Source organism: Oncorhynchus mykiss, chromosome 24, assembly GCF_013265735.2.
Source record: "Oncorhynchus mykiss isolate Arlee chromosome 24, USDA_OmykA_1.1, whole genome shotgun sequence".
NCBI lineage: Eukaryota > Metazoa > Chordata > Actinopteri > Salmoniformes > Salmonidae > Oncorhynchus > Oncorhynchus mykiss.
Window position 1 is genome coordinate 23,151,458 of NC_048588.1, and position 18,873 is coordinate 23,170,330.

At 43.4% G+C, this 18,873-nt stretch overlaps 1 protein-coding gene across 1 annotated transcript in view; it reads left to right on the forward strand.

Annotated features, from left to right (window-relative positions):
- The first annotated feature begins 778 nt into the window (after nt 1–778).
- The window catches only part of LOC110504037 (G protein-activated inward rectifier potassium channel 4), a 35,031-nt gene continuing 16,936 nt past the window's right edge, over nt 779–18,873 (forward strand). The window contains exons 1-2 of the mRNA XM_036961824.1: nt 779–1,180; nt 15,036–15,118. Of these exons, the coding sequence (XP_036817719.1) occupies nt 15,056–15,118 (63 nt within the window). The 5' untranslated portion in view covers nt 779–1,180; nt 15,036–15,055. The remainder of the gene's footprint in view (nt 1,181–15,035; nt 15,119–18,873) is intronic.

Sequence of the window (18,873 nt, forward strand, 5' to 3'; positions counted from 1 at the left end):
ACCTCCCATCAGTCCAAGGTAAATGAGGACAGGGCTTGAGTAAAGGGTCAGACAGATGGTAGCTGGTTGTGAAGGAGATGTGTGAAAGGAAATGTTTGTACTGTATTTTCCTGTTTATTATTGGGATCCAATGTAGCTAACAAAAATAGTGCAACTCAATTGTCACCCAGAACACATTTACATAATACCACGGTTCTGGAGTTGGGTAAACACCAGGTCCAAACTTCGCTCCCCTGATCCTCCTTCCCTCTCCTCTCCTCTCACTGTACCTACACCTCTTCCTGCTAATACTCTCTCTCTCTCTCTCTCTCTCTCTCTCTCTCTCTCTCGCTCTCTCTCACGCTCTCTCTTTGTCTCCTTCTCTCTCTCAAGCCCTTAGGGCCTTTTCCTCAACTGCAATTTTAGAGGAATTGATTATACAGCACTTCCCTTTGGCGTATCTCTCTGTCTCTCCCTCATTCTCTTCCTATCCTCTCTCTCTCTCTCTCTCTCTCTCTCCCTCACTATCTCCCTAATCTGTCTCCCTATCCCTTTTCTCCCTATCCTCTCTCTCCCTCACTGTCTCCTTCAATCTCTCTATCCTCTATCTCCCTATCCTCTCTCTCTCCCTCACTCTTTCCCTATCCTCTCTCTCTCTCTCGCAGTATTTTCTCTTCCAAGCTCATTCCTCTATGCCTTTGCCTGCAGAGTGAAACGAGCCATGTGGTAGGCAGGCACACACACATAGACGCTCTCTGCACACACACACACACACACACACACACACACACACACACACACACACACACACACACACACACACACACACACACACACACACACACACACACACACACACACACACACCACATGCACAAACACACACACGTAAAGGACAAATCCTGAGAGACAAGAGCTCTGTGTGGAAGTGAGAGAAGAGCAAGAGGGGGAGGGGGGTGGTTGGGGGAGGAAACACTCACACACATATTCAAATGCTCTCCCTCTCTACCTCATACACACTCAAACACACACTCAAAAATACACACACACAGGACTAGAGCGGTGAAGAGGAGAAGAGAAGAGCTGGGAGGCAGGAGGGCTGCTGAACAAAGCAAGGGAAGGAGAGTGGAGTCCAGGGGAGAGCAGCAGCTGTGAAATGCCTCAACAGGAGCCTGCCAGCTACTCTTGTGGCCACCTAAAGGTAAGACTCATGCTACACTGAGAAAAGTGGGAAGACACGGACAGAGCAGAGCAGAGAGAGGGGTGGAGAAAGTATAGCGCTGATGCAAGCCTAACGCTGTGGTTATAGGGTACCCTCAGGCTGCAGCTGAGTTGTTCGATCTGCCTATGAATGCAGTGCTGTGCTGTGCTGTCATTACCTTCCGTAATTCTTCACCTTGACATCGTCCATTTAGCCGCGTGACAGATCAAAGAGTGTATGTTAATTAAAATCATATAGTATGGCTCTTATGCTCCCCAAGAGAGAGACTGATACGGTGTGTTGTGCTGGAGCTCAGCTGCCTCAGATTCCTCCAGCCTGCTAGCCTGTCTGCCTGCCTGCATGCATGCCTGCCTGCCTGCGACCTCTGTCCCATCACAGCCTGCCTAGGTTCTATATCACTAATGTCACTGCAGTGATAGATCACCCATGCATTTGTTTGCCCTCAATGCGAGGGCTAGGTAATCAAAAAGCAATGGGTTTTCAGCCCTGTCAGACCACCGTGAGAGGCTGCTGATGCTACTGCCTTTGTGTGCCTGCCTAGTTGTCTGGTGTGAGAGGACTCTGTAATTGTCCTATAGTACAATGCAGGAGTTTTACGAGTGCAGCAGCCAACAGTGTGGGGGTTTGCTACAGAATGGTGGAGAGAGAGGGATAGAGAAAGAGGGATAGAGAGAGGCCATTATCTGTTTGCTGTAGTTTTCCGCTGGAATATTAGAGACTATCAAAAAATGTTGACCAAATCATTTGTATTGATTCCATTGATGTGTCTCTGAGCCGGGCATTAGAGAGTCTGATTTCAGTGCCATTGTGATATACTATTGTCTGCTGATTCCGTAAGCTCTCCTGTTATCGGCTGTCCTGGAAGAGTGTACCCTGCACAAAACATCTTGAGAGTTGTCACTGTAAAACTTTCATGACAATCAGGTCTGTGGCCATGGACAACAATATTTTTTTTCCTACGCAGTGTTCCCGGGAATGTCCTCAGCAGGGAATGCAGAGGTGGTGTAGTAGCGTTCAGTATTCATGCAGAATGTGTACGTGATCATACATTTCCCCTTGAGCAGTGTAAAAGCAGGGCTAACAGGGAAATGCTACAGGAGAAGGATGGTACAGACCAGTAGCACATAGCACATATTTTATTCTATGCTCACCTTTTGACCTTTTGACCTTTTGATACAATGTGCAGTTTTTTTCTCTCAGTCTATCCATATAGGCATCACTTCATTCTGACCAGTCTATCCATATAGGCATCACTTCATTCTGACCAGTCTATCCATATAGGCATCACTTCATTCTGACCAGTCTATCCATATAGGCATCACTTCATTCTGACCAGTCTATCCATATAGGCATCACTTCATTCTGACCAGTCTATCCATATAGGCATCACTTCATTCTGACCAGTCTATCCATATAGGCATCACTTCATTCTGACCAGTCTATCCATATAGGCATCACTTCATTCTGACCAGTCTATCCATATAGGCATCACTTCATTCTGACCAGTCTATCCATATAGGCATCACTTCATTCTGACCAGTCTATCCATATAGGCATCACTTCATTCTGACCAGTCTATCCATATAGCCATCACTTCATTCTGACCAGTCTATCCATATAGGCATCACTTCATTCTGACCAGTCTATCCATATAGGCATCACTTCATTCTGACCAGTCTATCCATATAGGCATCACTTCATTCTGACCAGTCTATCCATATAAGCATCACTTCATTCTGACCAGTCTATCCATATAGGCATCACTTCATTCTGACCAGTCTATCCATATAGGCATCACTTCATTCTGACCAGTCTATCCATATAAGCATCACTTCATTCTGACCAGTCTATCCATATAGGCATCACTTCATTCTGACCAGTCTATCCATATAGGCATCACTTCATTCTGACCAGTCTATCCATATAGGCATCACTTCATTCTGACCAGTCTATCCATATAGGCATCACTTCATTCTGACCAGTCTATCCATATAGGCATCACTTCATTCTGACCAGTCTATCCATATAGGCATCACTTCATTCTGACCAGTCTATCCATATAGGCATCACTTCATTCTGACCAGTCTATCCATATAGGCATCACTTCATTCTGACCAGTCCATCCATCTGTACAGGTGGTAGACATAAGTTAAAAAGCAGCCCATCCCCGCTTATATTATACAGTGCATTTGGAAAGTATTCAGACCCCTTGCCTTATTCTAAAGTGGATAAAAAATAAATACAAAAAATCTAATCAATGCCCCACAATGTCCCACAATGCCCATAATGCCCAATAATGACAAAGCAAAAACAGTTTTTTGTATTTTTTGCTCAATTTTTTTTTTTTCAACTACGGAAATATCACATTTACATAAGTATTCAGACACTTTACTCAGTACTTTGTTGAAGCACCTTTGGCAGCAATTACAGCCTTGAGTCTTCTTGGGTATGATGCTACAAGCTTGTCACACCTGTTTTTAGGGAGTTTATCCTATTCTTCTCTGCAGATCCTCTCAAGCTCTGTCAGGTTGGATGGGGAGCGTTGCTGCACAGTTATTTTCATGTCTCTCCAGAGATGTTTAATCGGGTTTAAGTCCGGGCTCTGGCTGGGCCACTCAAGAACATTCAGAGACTTGTCCCGCTGCGTGCTTAGGGTCGTTGTTCTGTTGGAAGGTGAACCTTCACCCCAGTCTGAGGTCCTGAGCACACTTATCATCAAGGATCTCTCTGTACTTTGCTCTGTTCATCTACCCCTCGATCCTGATTAGTCTCCGAGTCCTTGCCACTGAAAAACATCCCCACAGCATGATGCTTTCACCACAATGCTTCACCGTAGGGATGGTGCCAGGTTTCCTTCAGACATGACACTTGGCATTCAGGCCAAATAATTAAATATTGGTTTCATCAGACCAGAGAATCTTGTTTCTCATGGTCTGAGAGTCTTTATGTGCCATTTGGCAAACTCCAAGCAGGCTGTCATGTGCCTTTTACTGAGGAGTGGCTTTTGTCTGGCCACTCTACCATGAAGGCCTGATTGGTGGAGTTCTGCAGAGATGGTTGTCCATCTGGAAGGTTCTCCCATCTCAACAGAGGAACTCTGGAGCTCTGTCAGAGTGACCATCAGGTTCTTGGTCACCTCCTTGACCGAGGCTTTTCACCCCATATTGCTCAGTTTGGCCAGCCGGCCAGCTCTAGGAAGCGTCTTGTTGATTCCAGACATCTTCCTTTTAAGAATGATGGAGGCCACTGTGGTCTTGGGGACCTTCAATGTTGCAGACAGTTTTTGGTACCCTTCCCCAGATCTGTGCCTTGATACAATCCTGTCTCGGAGCTCTACAGACAATTCCTTTGACCTCATGGCTTGGTTTTTGCTCTGACATGCATATAGACAGGTGTGTGCCTTTCCAAATCATGTCCAATCAATTGAGTTTATCACAGGTGGACTCCAATCAAGTTGTCGAAACATCTCAAGGATGATCAATGGAAACAGTATGCACCTGAGCTCAATTTCGAGTCTCATAGCAAAGGGTCTGAATACTTATGTAAATAAGGAATTTCTGTTTCACATTTTTTATAAATTAGCAAAGATTTTTTAAAACCTGTTTTCGCTTTGTCAAAATGGGGTATTGTGTGTTGATTGATAAGGATTTATTTATTTTTTAATCTATTTTGGAATAAGGCTGCAATGTAACAAAATGTGGAAAAAGTTAAGGGGTCTAAATACTTTCCGGTTGCACTGTAGCAATGCATCTGTGTCAGGAGCTTAGCCAAGCGTGAACAATTTGTTGTATTAAACTTGTATTCTTTATGATTAAAATAGAAAGCTATACTCTATATTATATATTGTGTAATGGTCAACTGTGGATGAAAGGAGTGCTCTCTTCTGATACCTGTTGTGTTGTTGAATTAGTTAGCGGAATTAAAAAGTGATCTACTGTAGAATTTCTCTAGCCTATAGCGTGTTCTGTCATTGAAATATATAGTCGACACTGAGCTCTGTTCTGTTAAAATACAATTCCAAATCTTGCACGGGAAGAAAATTATTGAGGGTCCCGTGTGGTTCAGTTGGTAGAGCATGATGCTTGGTAGAGCATGGGGCGGTAGGTAGCCTGGTGGGTAGGTGCGTTGGGCCAGTAACCGAAAGGTTGCTGGATTGATTCGCCAAGCTGACAAGGTAAAAATCTGTTGTTCTGCCCCTGACCAAGGCAGTTCCCCGGGCACTGTGGATGTCGATTAAGGCAGTCATCTGCATCTCTCTGATACAAGGGGGTTGGGTTCAATGCTGAAGACACATTTCAGTTGTATGCATTCAGTTGTACAACTGACTAGATATCTGTGGGTTTGATTCCCACGGGGTGCCAGTACAAGAATGTACATGCTCAGTACTGTAAGTTGCTCTGGGTAAGTTGCTCTGTCTCCTAAATGACTCGAATGTTAAAGGTATTCTTCCAGCAATCTTTGGCCATTGGTAATGGAAAGAGCTCTGTGTTTATACTGTATTTAAAAGTGACATCGTACATGTTTAATGAAGGTGAGTTTTCCTTGAGTTTTCCTTGTAAAAGTATATATGCTCTGTCTATTGCTATTGCCTGGTTCTGTCATAACATAAAGTTGGAAGTCAACGCTGCTTGTAAGCAGATCAAACGCACCTCCAGCAGACTGTAAACAGATGCAGGTCGGGCAGCTGCAGGGATCACCTTTTTGTCCTCTATGCCCCTCAGCTCTCTGCCCACAGCCAGACCTCCTCGTACAGCAGAGACAGAGCAAGCAGATCACCTTCAGTCTCTACTACCGTGTCTGGCAGTGCAGTACAATAATTTTCTCCTTCCCTGTAAAGCCACTCACCTAGACAGAATGGGAAGAGCATTCCTTGTCCAGGTTAATTGGCCGTTACCGAGGTGGAGGTGGGAGGAGAGTAATAGTTGGCCGTGCTCTAATCTGTCCAGTGTCATTGACTGGAGAACAATCTGGGATGACATTGAGGTTTTAAAGACAGAGCTCCTTATTAAAGCAGTGATGTCCTTTATCCCTAACTAGCCCCATTGGAATATCCACGGGCATTACGAGTGGGTTGTGTAAAGCTGCGCTCCGAATTGATGATTACTTGTGTGCTGCCAGCTGTGGGCATGTGTGCAGGATGGAAACAAACCCACCCTGTTTTACGTTTCAAAGTCTGTTTTGTATCCGACTGACTGTATGACCAAAATGATCCTATTTACACTTTGTAATCAAGTCAATTGAACCTTATCTTTCAGGGTGAGACTGGTGCATCAATCGTTTCTCAGTATGTGTTCTCCGTAAGTCCGTTTGGATAAAACCATTGTATTTGTATCTACTTCAGAACAGCCTTGATGACATTCAAATCCTTAAGAGTCGATTGACACACGTATTTAACAATCTAGCTGACATAATTTGACTTTTAGAGGATAATGACAATAATCTTCACTTTCCTTTCACATGACAATAATAATGTATTATTTGTTCTATAATATGACGGTGGTATAAAGCAGTAGTCGTGTCTATGCTGGAGAATCATAATTACTACCAAAGCTATCATTAAGGTGAAATAACTGAATATGCTGTTGACTTAACCATCTCCAGAGGAGCTTTTCTTTGCATACACATCTATCTATGGAGGCAAGCTTGATTATTCATCACCCAGGTGACAAGTTGCCCTCAGTCATAGCCCATTAACACAGAGAAAAGAGACATATGTTTAATATAACAGGCTCAAGGCCTATTGAGTGACACCATGGATGTTATGATGTGGTATGGTGGTGGCGAGTGGAACGGCCTCCTGATAGGGCTGGAGCAAGGACAGAGCGAGGTGCCGCAGGAATTCTAATTAGGTCTGTGTGACCTTTGGCTCTTCCTGCATGCACTTCGCACCCCCTCCTCTCTTCATCTCCTGCTCTCTACATCCTCTCGTCCATCCATCCCTCACTCTCTCACTCCTACAGCGATGGAGCTGTGAGAGAGGAAATGTGGGGTCTGGGCTGTAAATCATGACAAGAGGCTGACGAGCCACCTGATAAAAGCGGGACAGGGTGTTGCAGGGTGTTGGTGCTCCTTTCCTCTCTTTAACCCCCATCCCCCGCCACATTCATTCCTGTAGGACTGCTCTGGTCCAGTAGAGTGGGTGTTTTTGGCTTGGCCCGGTGCTCAGTCCGTCCAGCATCACTCAACAGTGTTGGGGAGTCTGGGGCATCACTTTTATAAATACACGTACCCTTGGCGCAGGGGCGAGAGAGGACGAGATTGGAGCAAGCAGCAGAGACTCAACTTGCGACAGCTATTCCTGGCTGAGGCTGTGTGGTGTTTTATTTGTCTTTTGTCAATTCATTAGACTAATAGTCTCCAGTGTGGGCAGGACATCTAGCTGAGGCAGTGTCTATTGCTCTGGAGAAGGTGATCCGTGAGAGATGTACTGTATATTCTCAAGGCCGGCTATCAGCCATGGGGAGGGGAAAAGGCAGTCTGGGCCTGGAGCCAAGCTGGCTGGCATCCGCAGGCTTTGGAGACGTTTTTAGTCATTTGCCCTGCCCGACCTCAAAGTGTCATAGAGATAGGGACGAAGCGCTGCACTGTGGGCCACTTGTCTTAGCCTGAGACGAACGCACGCATGAGAACCTGGTAACCATGACGCTGCTGAGAGAAAGTTCCGGTACGCTCCCAATGCTGGGCTACAGAGATGAAAGAGACATTGGAGCAAATTATTCCACTAGAGGAGATATCTATCTTCTGCACTGATTGTGCAGATCCTCCCAGTGCAGATACTGTTTAAAACTCAGCTCTCTCTCTCCTCTCCTCTGCCAGATCTGTGCTCTGTTTTGATGTCTCCTCAGAATTGCCTTTCAGTGGAAAACGTGAAGATTCTGTATGACCTCGGAATATATGGATGATTGCCCTCTCATAGCAGAATTTGTATGGTAAACTGAAGGTTTACTGCGGAATTAGCAGTTTCTCACTGCACTCATCATTCTTTGAGGAATGGACAGTACCGTGGTATACTGTAGCTTGTTCACAGATCTATCTTGAAACAATTTTCAAAACATGCATGTCTCATGGATATTTTTAGGCAGAAAATGTGTTTGTTTCCCAGACTCCCTAAACTTGCTCTTTTAAAGAGCTTTGATTACCTTCAAATTATGAGAAAATGTAAGCTAATCGAGAAAAGAAAGTGATCCAAACTCAGTTATCTTGTTGATGAAGTTCTTTGTCTTCTCAGGCAGAGTAATGATTAGGGGGTAATCTAAGGCCTCTGTACTACAGTCCTCCAGAGGCCGGTTTAACTCTGCTGGGCGACGGCCGTGTTATTGGAGCAGTAATTAGTATTGATACAAGCCCCATCCTGGCCTGGCCACCTGGCTCCTCACGGCTAGCCCTCACCTTTCCAAACTGCACTGAGGGCTGATATCGAATACATTTTAGAAGTGCCTTTAATTAAGATAATTCAACCTTACAATAGCTGTTTGTGTAACTCAAACAAAGACTTGGACTGTCCTCAAAAAACACAATGTGAAAGTATACAGGTGGAAACACTACAGAAGCCTGACACAGCTGCTGTAGCGAGAGACAGAGAAAGATAGACAGAGGGGGGGCGGGGGGGGGGGGGGGGGGGGGGGGGGGGGCAGGTTTACTTCTCTGCCACTGTCACCCTGCCTCTAAACACGACAGATGAGCGCTCACACTATCAGAGCCTAAACACAATTTACCCAAAGCATCCTGTCGCTCTTCAAGTAACAAGATAAACGCTTGTTACCCTCTTAAAGATAAAACACTGAGCTGGAATCTGTGTTCGCACAACCGCTGGTGAGTCTGCAGCGAGAGCAAAGCGGCAATCAAACGCAGGCAGAGTATGCACACAGGTCCTGGGTTCACCAGTCACTGGGGAGATGTTTAATGCATGAAAGCCTAAACTGACTTGGAAAGCAGGACCTGGTGACACTATAATGCATTCACCCAGGGTTCTTCTGGGGCTTTGTGTGTCTTGTATTCCTCTGTCTGTCTGTCTTTCTACATCTCAGATGCCTGTCACGTCACTCTGCCCTTTGCTTTAAACCCGTCAATGTCAACACTGTATTCCTGCGTGGATCTCCTGTGTGACGTGAGCCCTCATTCCTCCACCCTGCTTTGCAATTTCTCTCCATGATGCCTTGCCTTCCATCTCACTGATCAAAACAGATCAATGTCAGAGCAGGATGACAGAGACTAATCAGATGGTGTTGTAGAAGAAATCTGGTGATTGTTCTCTGATTGGCAGAGGTGGGATCAAGTCACTATTATTTTGGTCACAAGCAAGTCTCAAGTCACAAGGTCCGAGTCTCAAGTTGAGTCCCAAGTAGAATGGGGCTGCAGGTAGCCTAGTGGTTAGAGCGCTGTAACCGAAAGGTTGCAATATCAAAAAAGGTTGCAAGATCCCCGAGCTGGTAAAAATTGATCGTTCTGCCGCTGAACAACACTGTTCCTCGGCTGTCATTGAAAATAAGAATTTGTTCTTAACTGACTTGCCTGGTAAAATAAAAGAATAATGGGTTGAGTCTGGAGTCAAGTCCAATCATACATTGGAGCAAATCGTTTAGTCAAGTAAAGAAAAAGCTATACATGCAATGAGTTGTTCAACTACACATCTTTGTCTATTTATTGAGACTACCAGATAGCTTTTTTCATTATTCTGTCTGAAACATATGTTGATGTATGTAAAAATTCCAAATGCAAGCTTCATAAGTAAATTATCAATTTCAAAAAATGTTTGACACACCAAAAGACCAGTAGGCGTACGCTAGTAATTGTTGCTTGATGCCCCATTGCTGGTGAGCTTGCAAAGTAAACAGTGAATATCACCAAACAATTTTTGGAGCTGCATATTTATTTATGGCAATCCTCTCCATAAAATGTGATGTTTGTGCTGCATCTGATCCTATAGCTGTATAGCAAATCAGCAATCTGTTCGCTAGCTCAATGGCTCTCAAAATGTTTGACCCTTGACCCCCAAAAAGCAGTGGTTAAAAGCTTGTGACGCACGTACATGTTTTACACCTGCATTTTGAGCTGAAAGTCATTCATCTTAGCAGCCAATATCAATAAGGCATATCATGTCACTTCTCTGGAGGCCAGAGCAAGCAGAATCATACGGCCAACCTACCTGTATGCAGTGGAGGTTGCAGGATCGAATGGAAAGCATGGTCTGTCTACACCAAACACTATCCCTTTCAAGGTCTGTCCTTCTCCAGAATACTCCTTGTCAATTGGGTAACCCTTTTCTTCCTCACAAATACTGTATTTAATTCACCAGAATATGTTCAATATTCATCCCATAATATTGAAGACAGTGAGATATTACAGCTACCCTTAAAGCTATCTGAAATATGAAAATTATCAATGAAATCGCCAGGTAGCCTATTGTTCCGGCATAGATGATTCAGTAGTAGATTTCTAAATGGTATTTTATTGATGGATTAGCTGACAATGTAACAAAAACAATGTGCACACTTCAATGGGGCAGAAGTCTGTGAGTTGTGATTCTGGATGGCCAGATAACTACCAACAATGACAAGAAACTGCCATGTGGGGAATCGTAAGTGACTCGTTTCAGTTAGTTTCAGCTTGTTATTGATGCCATCTCTTGTTTTGGGGTGTTTTGACTGATTTCATGTCAATGCTAAAATGGCAAAAAATTGTCCACATACCTTTGTATGTAAAGTGCCTTGCGAAAGTATTCGGCCCCCTTGAACTTTGCGACCTTTTGCCACATTTCAGGCTTCAAACATAAAGATATAAAACTGTATTTTTTTGTGAAGAATCAACAACAAGTGGGACACAATCATGAAGTGGAACGACATTTATTGGATATTTCAAACTTTTTTAACAAATCAAAAACTGAAAAATTGGGCGTGCAAAATTATTCAGCCCCCTTAAGTTAATACTTTGTAGCGCCACCTTTTGCTGCGATTACAGCTGTAAGTCGCTTGGGGTATGTCTCTATCAGTTTTGCACATCGAGAGACTGACATTTCTTTCCCATTCCTCCTTGCAAAACAGCTCGAGCTCAGTGAGGTTGGATGGAGAGCATTTGTGAACAGCAGTTTTCAGTTTTTTCCACAGATTCTTGATTGGATTCAGGTCTGGACTTTGACTTGGCCATTCTAACACCTGGATATGTTTATTTTTGAACCATTCCATTGTAGATTTTGCTTTATGTTTTGGATCATTGTCTTGTTGGAAGACAAATCTCCATCCCAGTCTCAGTTCTTTTGCAGACTCCATCAGGTTTTCTTCCAGAATGGTCCTGTATTTGGCTCCATCCATCTTCCCATCAATTTTAACCATCTTCCCTGTCCTTGCTGAAGAAAAGCAGGCCCAAACCATGATGCTGCCACCACCATGTTTGACAGTGGGGATGGTGTGTTCAGCTGTGTTGCTTTTACGCCAAACATAACGTTTTGCATTGTTGCCAAAAAGTTCAATTTTGGTTTCATCTGACCAGAGCACCTTCTTCCACATGTTTGGTGTGTCTCCCAGGTGGCTTGTGGCAAACTTTAAACAACACTTTTTATGGATATCTTTAAGAAATGGCTTTCTTCTTGCCACTCTTCCATAAAGGCCAGATTTGTGCAATATACGACTGATTGTTGTCCTATGGACAGAGTCTCCCACCTCAGCTGTAGATCTCTGCAGTTCATCCAGAGTGATCATGGGCCTCTTGGCTGCATCTCTGATCAGTCTTCTCCTTGTATGAGCTGAAAGTTTAGAGGGACGGCCAGGTCTTGGTAGATTTGCAGTGGCCTGATACTCTTTCCATTTCAATATTATCGCTTGCACAGTGCTCCTTGGGATGTTTAAAGCTTGGGAAATCTTTTTGTATCCTAATCCGGTTTTAAACTTCTTCACAACAGTATCTCGGACCTGCCTGGTGTGTTCCTTGTTCTTCATGATGCTCTTTGCGCTTTTAACAGACCTCTGAGACTATCACAGTGCAGGTGCATTTATACGGAGACTTGATTACACACAGGTGGATTGTATTTATCATCATTAGTCATTTAGGTCAACATTGGATCATTCAGAGATCCTCACTGAACTTCTGGAGAGAGTTTGCTGCACTGAAAATAAAGGGGCTGAATAATTTTGCACGCCCAATTTTTCAGTTTTTGATTTGTTAAAAAAGTTTGAAATATCCAATAAATGTCGTTCCACTTCATTTTTGTGTCCCACTTGTTGTTGATTCGTCACAAAAAAATACAGTTTTATATCTTTATGTTTGAAGCCTGAAATGTGGCAAAAGGTCGCAAAGTTCAAGGGGGCCGAATACTTTCGCAAGGCACTGTATATATGAAATGGGTTTCATGGTCGAGTAGCCGCACACAAGCTCAAGATCACCATGCACAATGCCAAGCGTCAGCTGGAGTGGTGTAATGCTCTCCGCCATTGGACTTTAGAGCAGTGGAAACACGTTCTCTGGAGTGATGCATCACGCTTCACCATCTGGCAGTCTGACGGACAAATCTGGGTTTGGCGGATGCCAGGAGAAGACTACCTGCCCCAATGGAGGAGGAATAATGGTCTGGGGCTGTTTTTCATGGTTTGGGCTAGGCCCCTTAGTTCCAGCGAAGGGAAATCTTAATTCTACAGCATACAATGACATTCTCAACGATTCTGTGCTTCCAAATTTTACCAATAGTTTGGGGAAGGCCCTTTCCTGTTTCAGCATGACAATGCCCCTGTGCACAAAGCAAGGTCCAGACAGAAATGGTTTGTCGAGAACACCTTTGGGATGAATTGGAACGCCGACTGCGAGCCAGGCCTAATCGCCCAACATCAGTGCCCGACCTCAGTAATGCTCTTGTGGTTGAATGAAAGCAAGTCACCGCAGCAATGTTCCAACATCTAGTGGAAAGCCTTCCCAGAAGAGTGAAGGCTTTTATAGCAGCAAAGGGGGGACCAACTACATATTAATGATCATGATTTCGGGAGCCGGTGTCCACATACTTCTGGTCATGTAGTATATATAAATACAAATGGTAGGCTACATGTAACCTATTAAAATATGTATGAAAAATATGTATTTTCCCATTCAGTTTCACACTCGCAACCCCCCAAAAACCTTCTCCCCACTTTGAGAACCATTGCGCTATCTCACCCGACCTGTGTTGATTGACAGTTTTCTGGTCCAATCAGAGGGCCGAGCATGCATTCCCCTAGCCAATCTGTTGCAGTTGTTTTGGATTTGCAACTGAATGCTGCGGCTACAGTCTCTGACTGTGAGGAGAGTAATCCATGGAGACTGAGTGACAAAACGTGGCCAGATAATTTCAAGTCCACAGTCTCAAGTCAAAGTCGGGTCCCGAGTCTTGACGCTCCAAGTCCAAGTCAAATATCAAGTTATATTTTTTCTATCAAATCGAGTCTCAAGTCATCGAATTTGTGACTCGAGACAGACTTGAGTCCAAGTAATGCGATTCGAGTCCACACCTCTTCTGATTGGTGATTATGGAACACACAGTTCATACTCTCTGTCACTCTATTGGTTTATTTTCAAACACCAGTGACCCTATCAGTTATTATGCTTTTATATAACTGAAAAGGTGTTGTTATGAAATTGCTGCTAAAATTAGTCCCTATCGATGTGCCCTCTCCGCCTCTCATATCTGTAGTTCTGACTTCCTGTATGTGTTATTTCATCCTATTGCCAAAATATTGTTTTTTCTTTTTTTTCCCTCTGTCAGTTTGAGTCATTGTAATTGATGTTTAAAAATAAAATTTCCAGCACTTTAAAATCAGATCACAGATACTGCAGTCTGTCACTAGATCACTGTATTACACCAACATACCTAAAATAGCAACAAAGAAACCACATTTAGGGTTCGAAAGAAGTCTTCGAAACTACATCAAATCACCTTTCATAGTGTTACTTTATTTTAAAAAGCCAAAGAGCTATTATTGTAGTCACATGGGAAGTTTAAACAACAAAATTAAGGCTTTAAAATGTGCTGTGGACAGAATGTGAAAGGTCCAGGCTGGTGATCGTTGTGATTCAAGTAATGGTCAGCGTGTCCGTGCAGCATCAGGGCTTTTAACAGTTGGGTTGGTGTTCAGCCCAGGCAGCGTACTGGCACTGATGTGTTCTCCTCCTCTCCTCCTCGGGGGGATAACAAAGGTTGAACACGGTAGCTACAGACAGCTGAGACTGCTTCACTCAGAGATTACAAATTAGCTAACAGAGTGATGCACATTTTGAACAGAGTCCCATTTCCCATGTGAGTTTAGAGATAATCCACACATTAGCATTCTGTGTTGGTGAGAAAGGTCTGTCTTATTATGATGAACTGAGAATCTGTTCTAATGTCCTCACTACTGACTTCACTGTCGTCACATATCACCTACTGTAGCATGGAGTAATGAATTCATTAATATACTGGCTATGTATTCTTATTGGCATGCTAGTATGGTTGTTGGAACATAGTGTTTTAGCCTAGATTTAACATGAAAATGGAGACCTGAGCAAGCATTGTTAGGACTCAGGCTCGCTGTTATTAGTGGCTCCTATTCAAACAGATGACTGGCATAGTAGTATTGATTTCATTAAAGTGATTGACATGATATGTGTAGAAACCTATTTATTGCGGGGTTATCACGCAATGTAGTATTGACTACGCAAAATTTTCCTGATCCCGGATTGTTCCTGAGTGATCTTATGGGATGTTTTGTGAAAAATCCTCCATTGTTGAGAGTTGATTGATGCATAATTCTGAACATTAATGAAAGTGAAATGCTGAGTGGAGATAGTGTAGTGGGGGATTCACAGTTTGTTGAACCTCCACCTCCCTCTCTCCCCACAGGTGGTGAGCTCCACCTGAGGATGGCAGGAGATTCTCAAGTCCACATGGACCACGACATGGAGATAGGAGTCACACCCACAGCGGTAAGAACATGTTTTCCATACGCACATACAGCCCTCTCCCTCCCCCAATTGTCCTGTGTAACAGTGCTGGGAGGTAGAGAGGGGTGGGGGGGGGGGGGGGGGGGGGGGGGGGGGGGGCAGAGCAAGGAAGAGGGAAAGAAAGAGGGGGGGTAAAAGATGGAAGTGTCTGGTGTAAGGGAAAAATATAAGGGAACGAGAGGGAACCATTGTGGATCATGAGTTTCCTATAAGAAGGGTGATCATGTGTGTGTGCCTGTCTGTCTCTGCAGAAGAGGATGGATGGATGGGTCATCCCACTACCATGGAGAGGATTGTGAGAAAACGACTCACACGTCCTGATAATGGATGGTGAAATAGTCCAGGTTATTTGTCTTCATTCCAGAGACGATTTCATTTATTCTTCCTAACCGAGTGTGGTGAGGCAAACCAACTGTGGAAAAATACCAGCACACAGCAATTGCTAATGAATTGGCTTATGAAGTGTCAGCACTGCGGACATCATTGACTCTGGGATGGCCAAACGTGGGCTCGCTGAACTACTGTAGCACTGTCTGTGATGGCTTCATCAGTCACTCAATTAGACATTTCTTCAACATTCTCAAATAGAAACAAAAAGGTCCATTGTCAGGAGAACTTGCAATGCAGGACATTTAAAACGTAGTGTGTTGAAGGTTTAAAAATGTCCATTCTAATCACATAATAATTCACATTTCCTGTTGCTGCAGGATTATTTTCCTGCTGTAGCAAACTGTTTCAAATTAAGATCCCACATATGTACAATTAAAGTCCTTGAGGAACCATAAACTGATCTTGTTGTAGGAGGGGGTCTAAAAGCTACCTTCTCCCAAGGAAATACATGTTGAAGTGACCCATGCGTTCTCCCAAACACAGGTCAAAGATCCCAATGTCATTGAGTGACTAATTGCTGTAATTGTCAATGGGTATTGTCTTTCACTTCACTGTCAAACCTCTAATTACCATAGAGAAAGATCAATATGTACAGAAATAAAGCAACATCTGATACATGGAATACTCTCCTAATGTGTGTGTACATAGAACTACAATGAAGAGACCCTAGCTAGAATTTCAAACAGTAGCTACAGTGTATGTTTACATTAACTTGTCCAGTGATTTTCTTTGTCGACATTTAGAACATTTTCATAGAAAACAGATTCAACAATTGCCTGCTGTCTTGTGTTTATAAAAACAGCTGGCCGAAATGACGTCACACCTAAGAAAAAAACAACTGTGTTGAATACAAATTAAGAGGTTGATGTGTTTACGTTACCCATTTAGGCAAATTGCGGATTAATAAATTGGTGACAGGCTGTATGCCCTCCCACCTATCTGTTTCATGTCTCAGGTAGGCCGCAAAAGCCAGCATGGATAGAATCCAGGAATTCACAAATATTTGCCATATTGTAATAATTCTCGTGTCAATGTATTGTCACAGTCCAGGCCATGGTGAAACGTACACTCCTGTAGATCTGACATTATTGGATGGGGAAACTTGCGTCCAGCAAATCAGAAAGCAAGTCGAAGCAAATCAGCCATTGTTGAAAGTCAGGACAAGGATCCTGCAAACAAACTTTATTTTTATAGCTGAAAAAAAGATTTAGCAGGAGGTAGGCATTTAAAATTAAATGTGGAGTGGAGCTTCATAGTTATGTGTTGATATCACGTGCCCTGTGTATTCGTCAATCATAATTTATTTTAAAAAACACTGTTGCCATCATAATTAAACAAAATTTCCCCAATATCTTCTGCTTCCACTACACTTTGCAAAGATTTATTTTGAGCATTGCTTTGGTCGAATAAACCTGGGTCAAAGGAAACCTGCCAACAGTATTCAGATCTTTATTTAAATCATCTGCAGGACTATAGCATGCATTTTGAAGGTTGTGTCTTTAATTTGAATTCCTTCAATCGGAGGCCATTATTTCAGTGTTGGAGCTGGTGCTGAATAATACTCAATACAGGTTGTAAAAAAAAAAAGAGTAGTGTGGCAGTTTCGGATGTCACGCCACTCTGGGGAGAGGGTGAGCAGTGAACACAGGTGCCTGATTAACACACTGATTTTGAGTATTAACACTCTGATTTTCAGAGGGCACAGGAGGGGCAACACCACTACGGCAATACCACATTTCAATTAACAACTGAGCTCGTCGTCTCCACCGATCAGGATACAGAGTGCCAATGTACCCTTGGCCTGTGTGTGCTGGGGGATAGAGTAGGAGCTGAGAGAGACGGGACAGTGGGGTGTTCCTATGTTCCTATCCAGACCTGCCAGTGTCCCATAGGGGGACACGAGGGACAGGGGAGGCACAGCTGTGGAGCCAGATCGCCTGCTGGGCCAGCAGTGAGGAAGAAAGGCCCTGTACCCCGATGTTCTCTCTCTGCTTTTATTCCCTTTTTCCCCTTCCTTCTTCCTCCCACAGTCATGGTGCAACATGTGCTTGGAGAGACACTCTCTCACACAATGTTAGGGGAGCAGTGCAGCTACAATCACTCAAGCACTCAAAAAAAACAAATGTAGACCTTCACTAGTCTGGTTCATCCTTTTTAGCAATTTCCAAATGCCTGAAGGTACCACGTTCATATGTACAAACAATAGTACGCAAGTATAAACACCATGGGACCACACAGCCGTCATGCCGCTCAGGAAGGAGACGCATTCAGTCTCCTAGAGATGAACGTACTTTGGTTCGAAAAGTGCAAATCAATCCCAGAACATCAGCAAAGGACCTTGTGATGATGCTGGAGGAAACAGGTACAAAGGTATCTATATCCACAGTAAAATGAGTCCTATGTCGATATAACCTGAAAGGCCACTCAGCAAGGAAGAAGCCACTGCTCCAAATCCGCCATAAAAAAAGCCAGACTATGGTTTGCAACTGCACATGGGGACAAAGATTGTACTTTGAGAAATGTCCTCTTGTCTGATGATACAAAAATAGAACTGTTTGGCCATAATGACCATCATTATGTTTGGAGGAAAAAGAGGGAGGCTTTCAAGCCGAAGAACAAAATCTCAATCGTGAAGGACGGGGGTGGCAGCATCATGTTGTGGGGGTGCTTTGCTGCAAGAGAGACGGGTGCACAAATGATATGGCATCATGAGGCAGGAAAACTATGTGGATATATTGAAGCAACATCTCAAGACATCAGTCAGGAGGTTAAAGCTTGGTCGCAAAAGGGGTCTTCCAAATGGTCAATGACTCCAAGCATACTTCCAAAGTTGTGGCAAAATGGCTTAAGGACAACAAAGTCAAGATATTGGAGTGGCCATCACAAAGCCCTGACCTCAATTCTATTGAAAATTTGTGGGCAGAATAAAAAGTGTGTGTGAGCAAGGAGGCCTACAATCCTGACTCAGTTACACCAGCTCTGTCAGGAGGAATGGGCCAAAATTCACCCAACTTGTGGAAGGCTACCTGAAAAGTTTTGCCAAAGTTAAACAATTTAAAGGTGATACTACCTTATTCTAATTGAGTGTATGTAAACTTCTGACCCACTGGGAATGTGATGAAATAAATAAAAGCTGAAATAAATCATTCTATCTACTATTATTGTGACATTTCACATTCTTAAAATAAAGTGGTGATCCTAAATGACCTAAAACAGGGATTTTTTTTACAAGGATTAAATATCAGAAATGGTGAAAAACTGAGTTTAAATGTATTTGGCTAAGGTGTATGTAAACTTCTGACTTCAACTGTATCTGTAGCATTGACTTACAGTTTATTTGTGGTCAA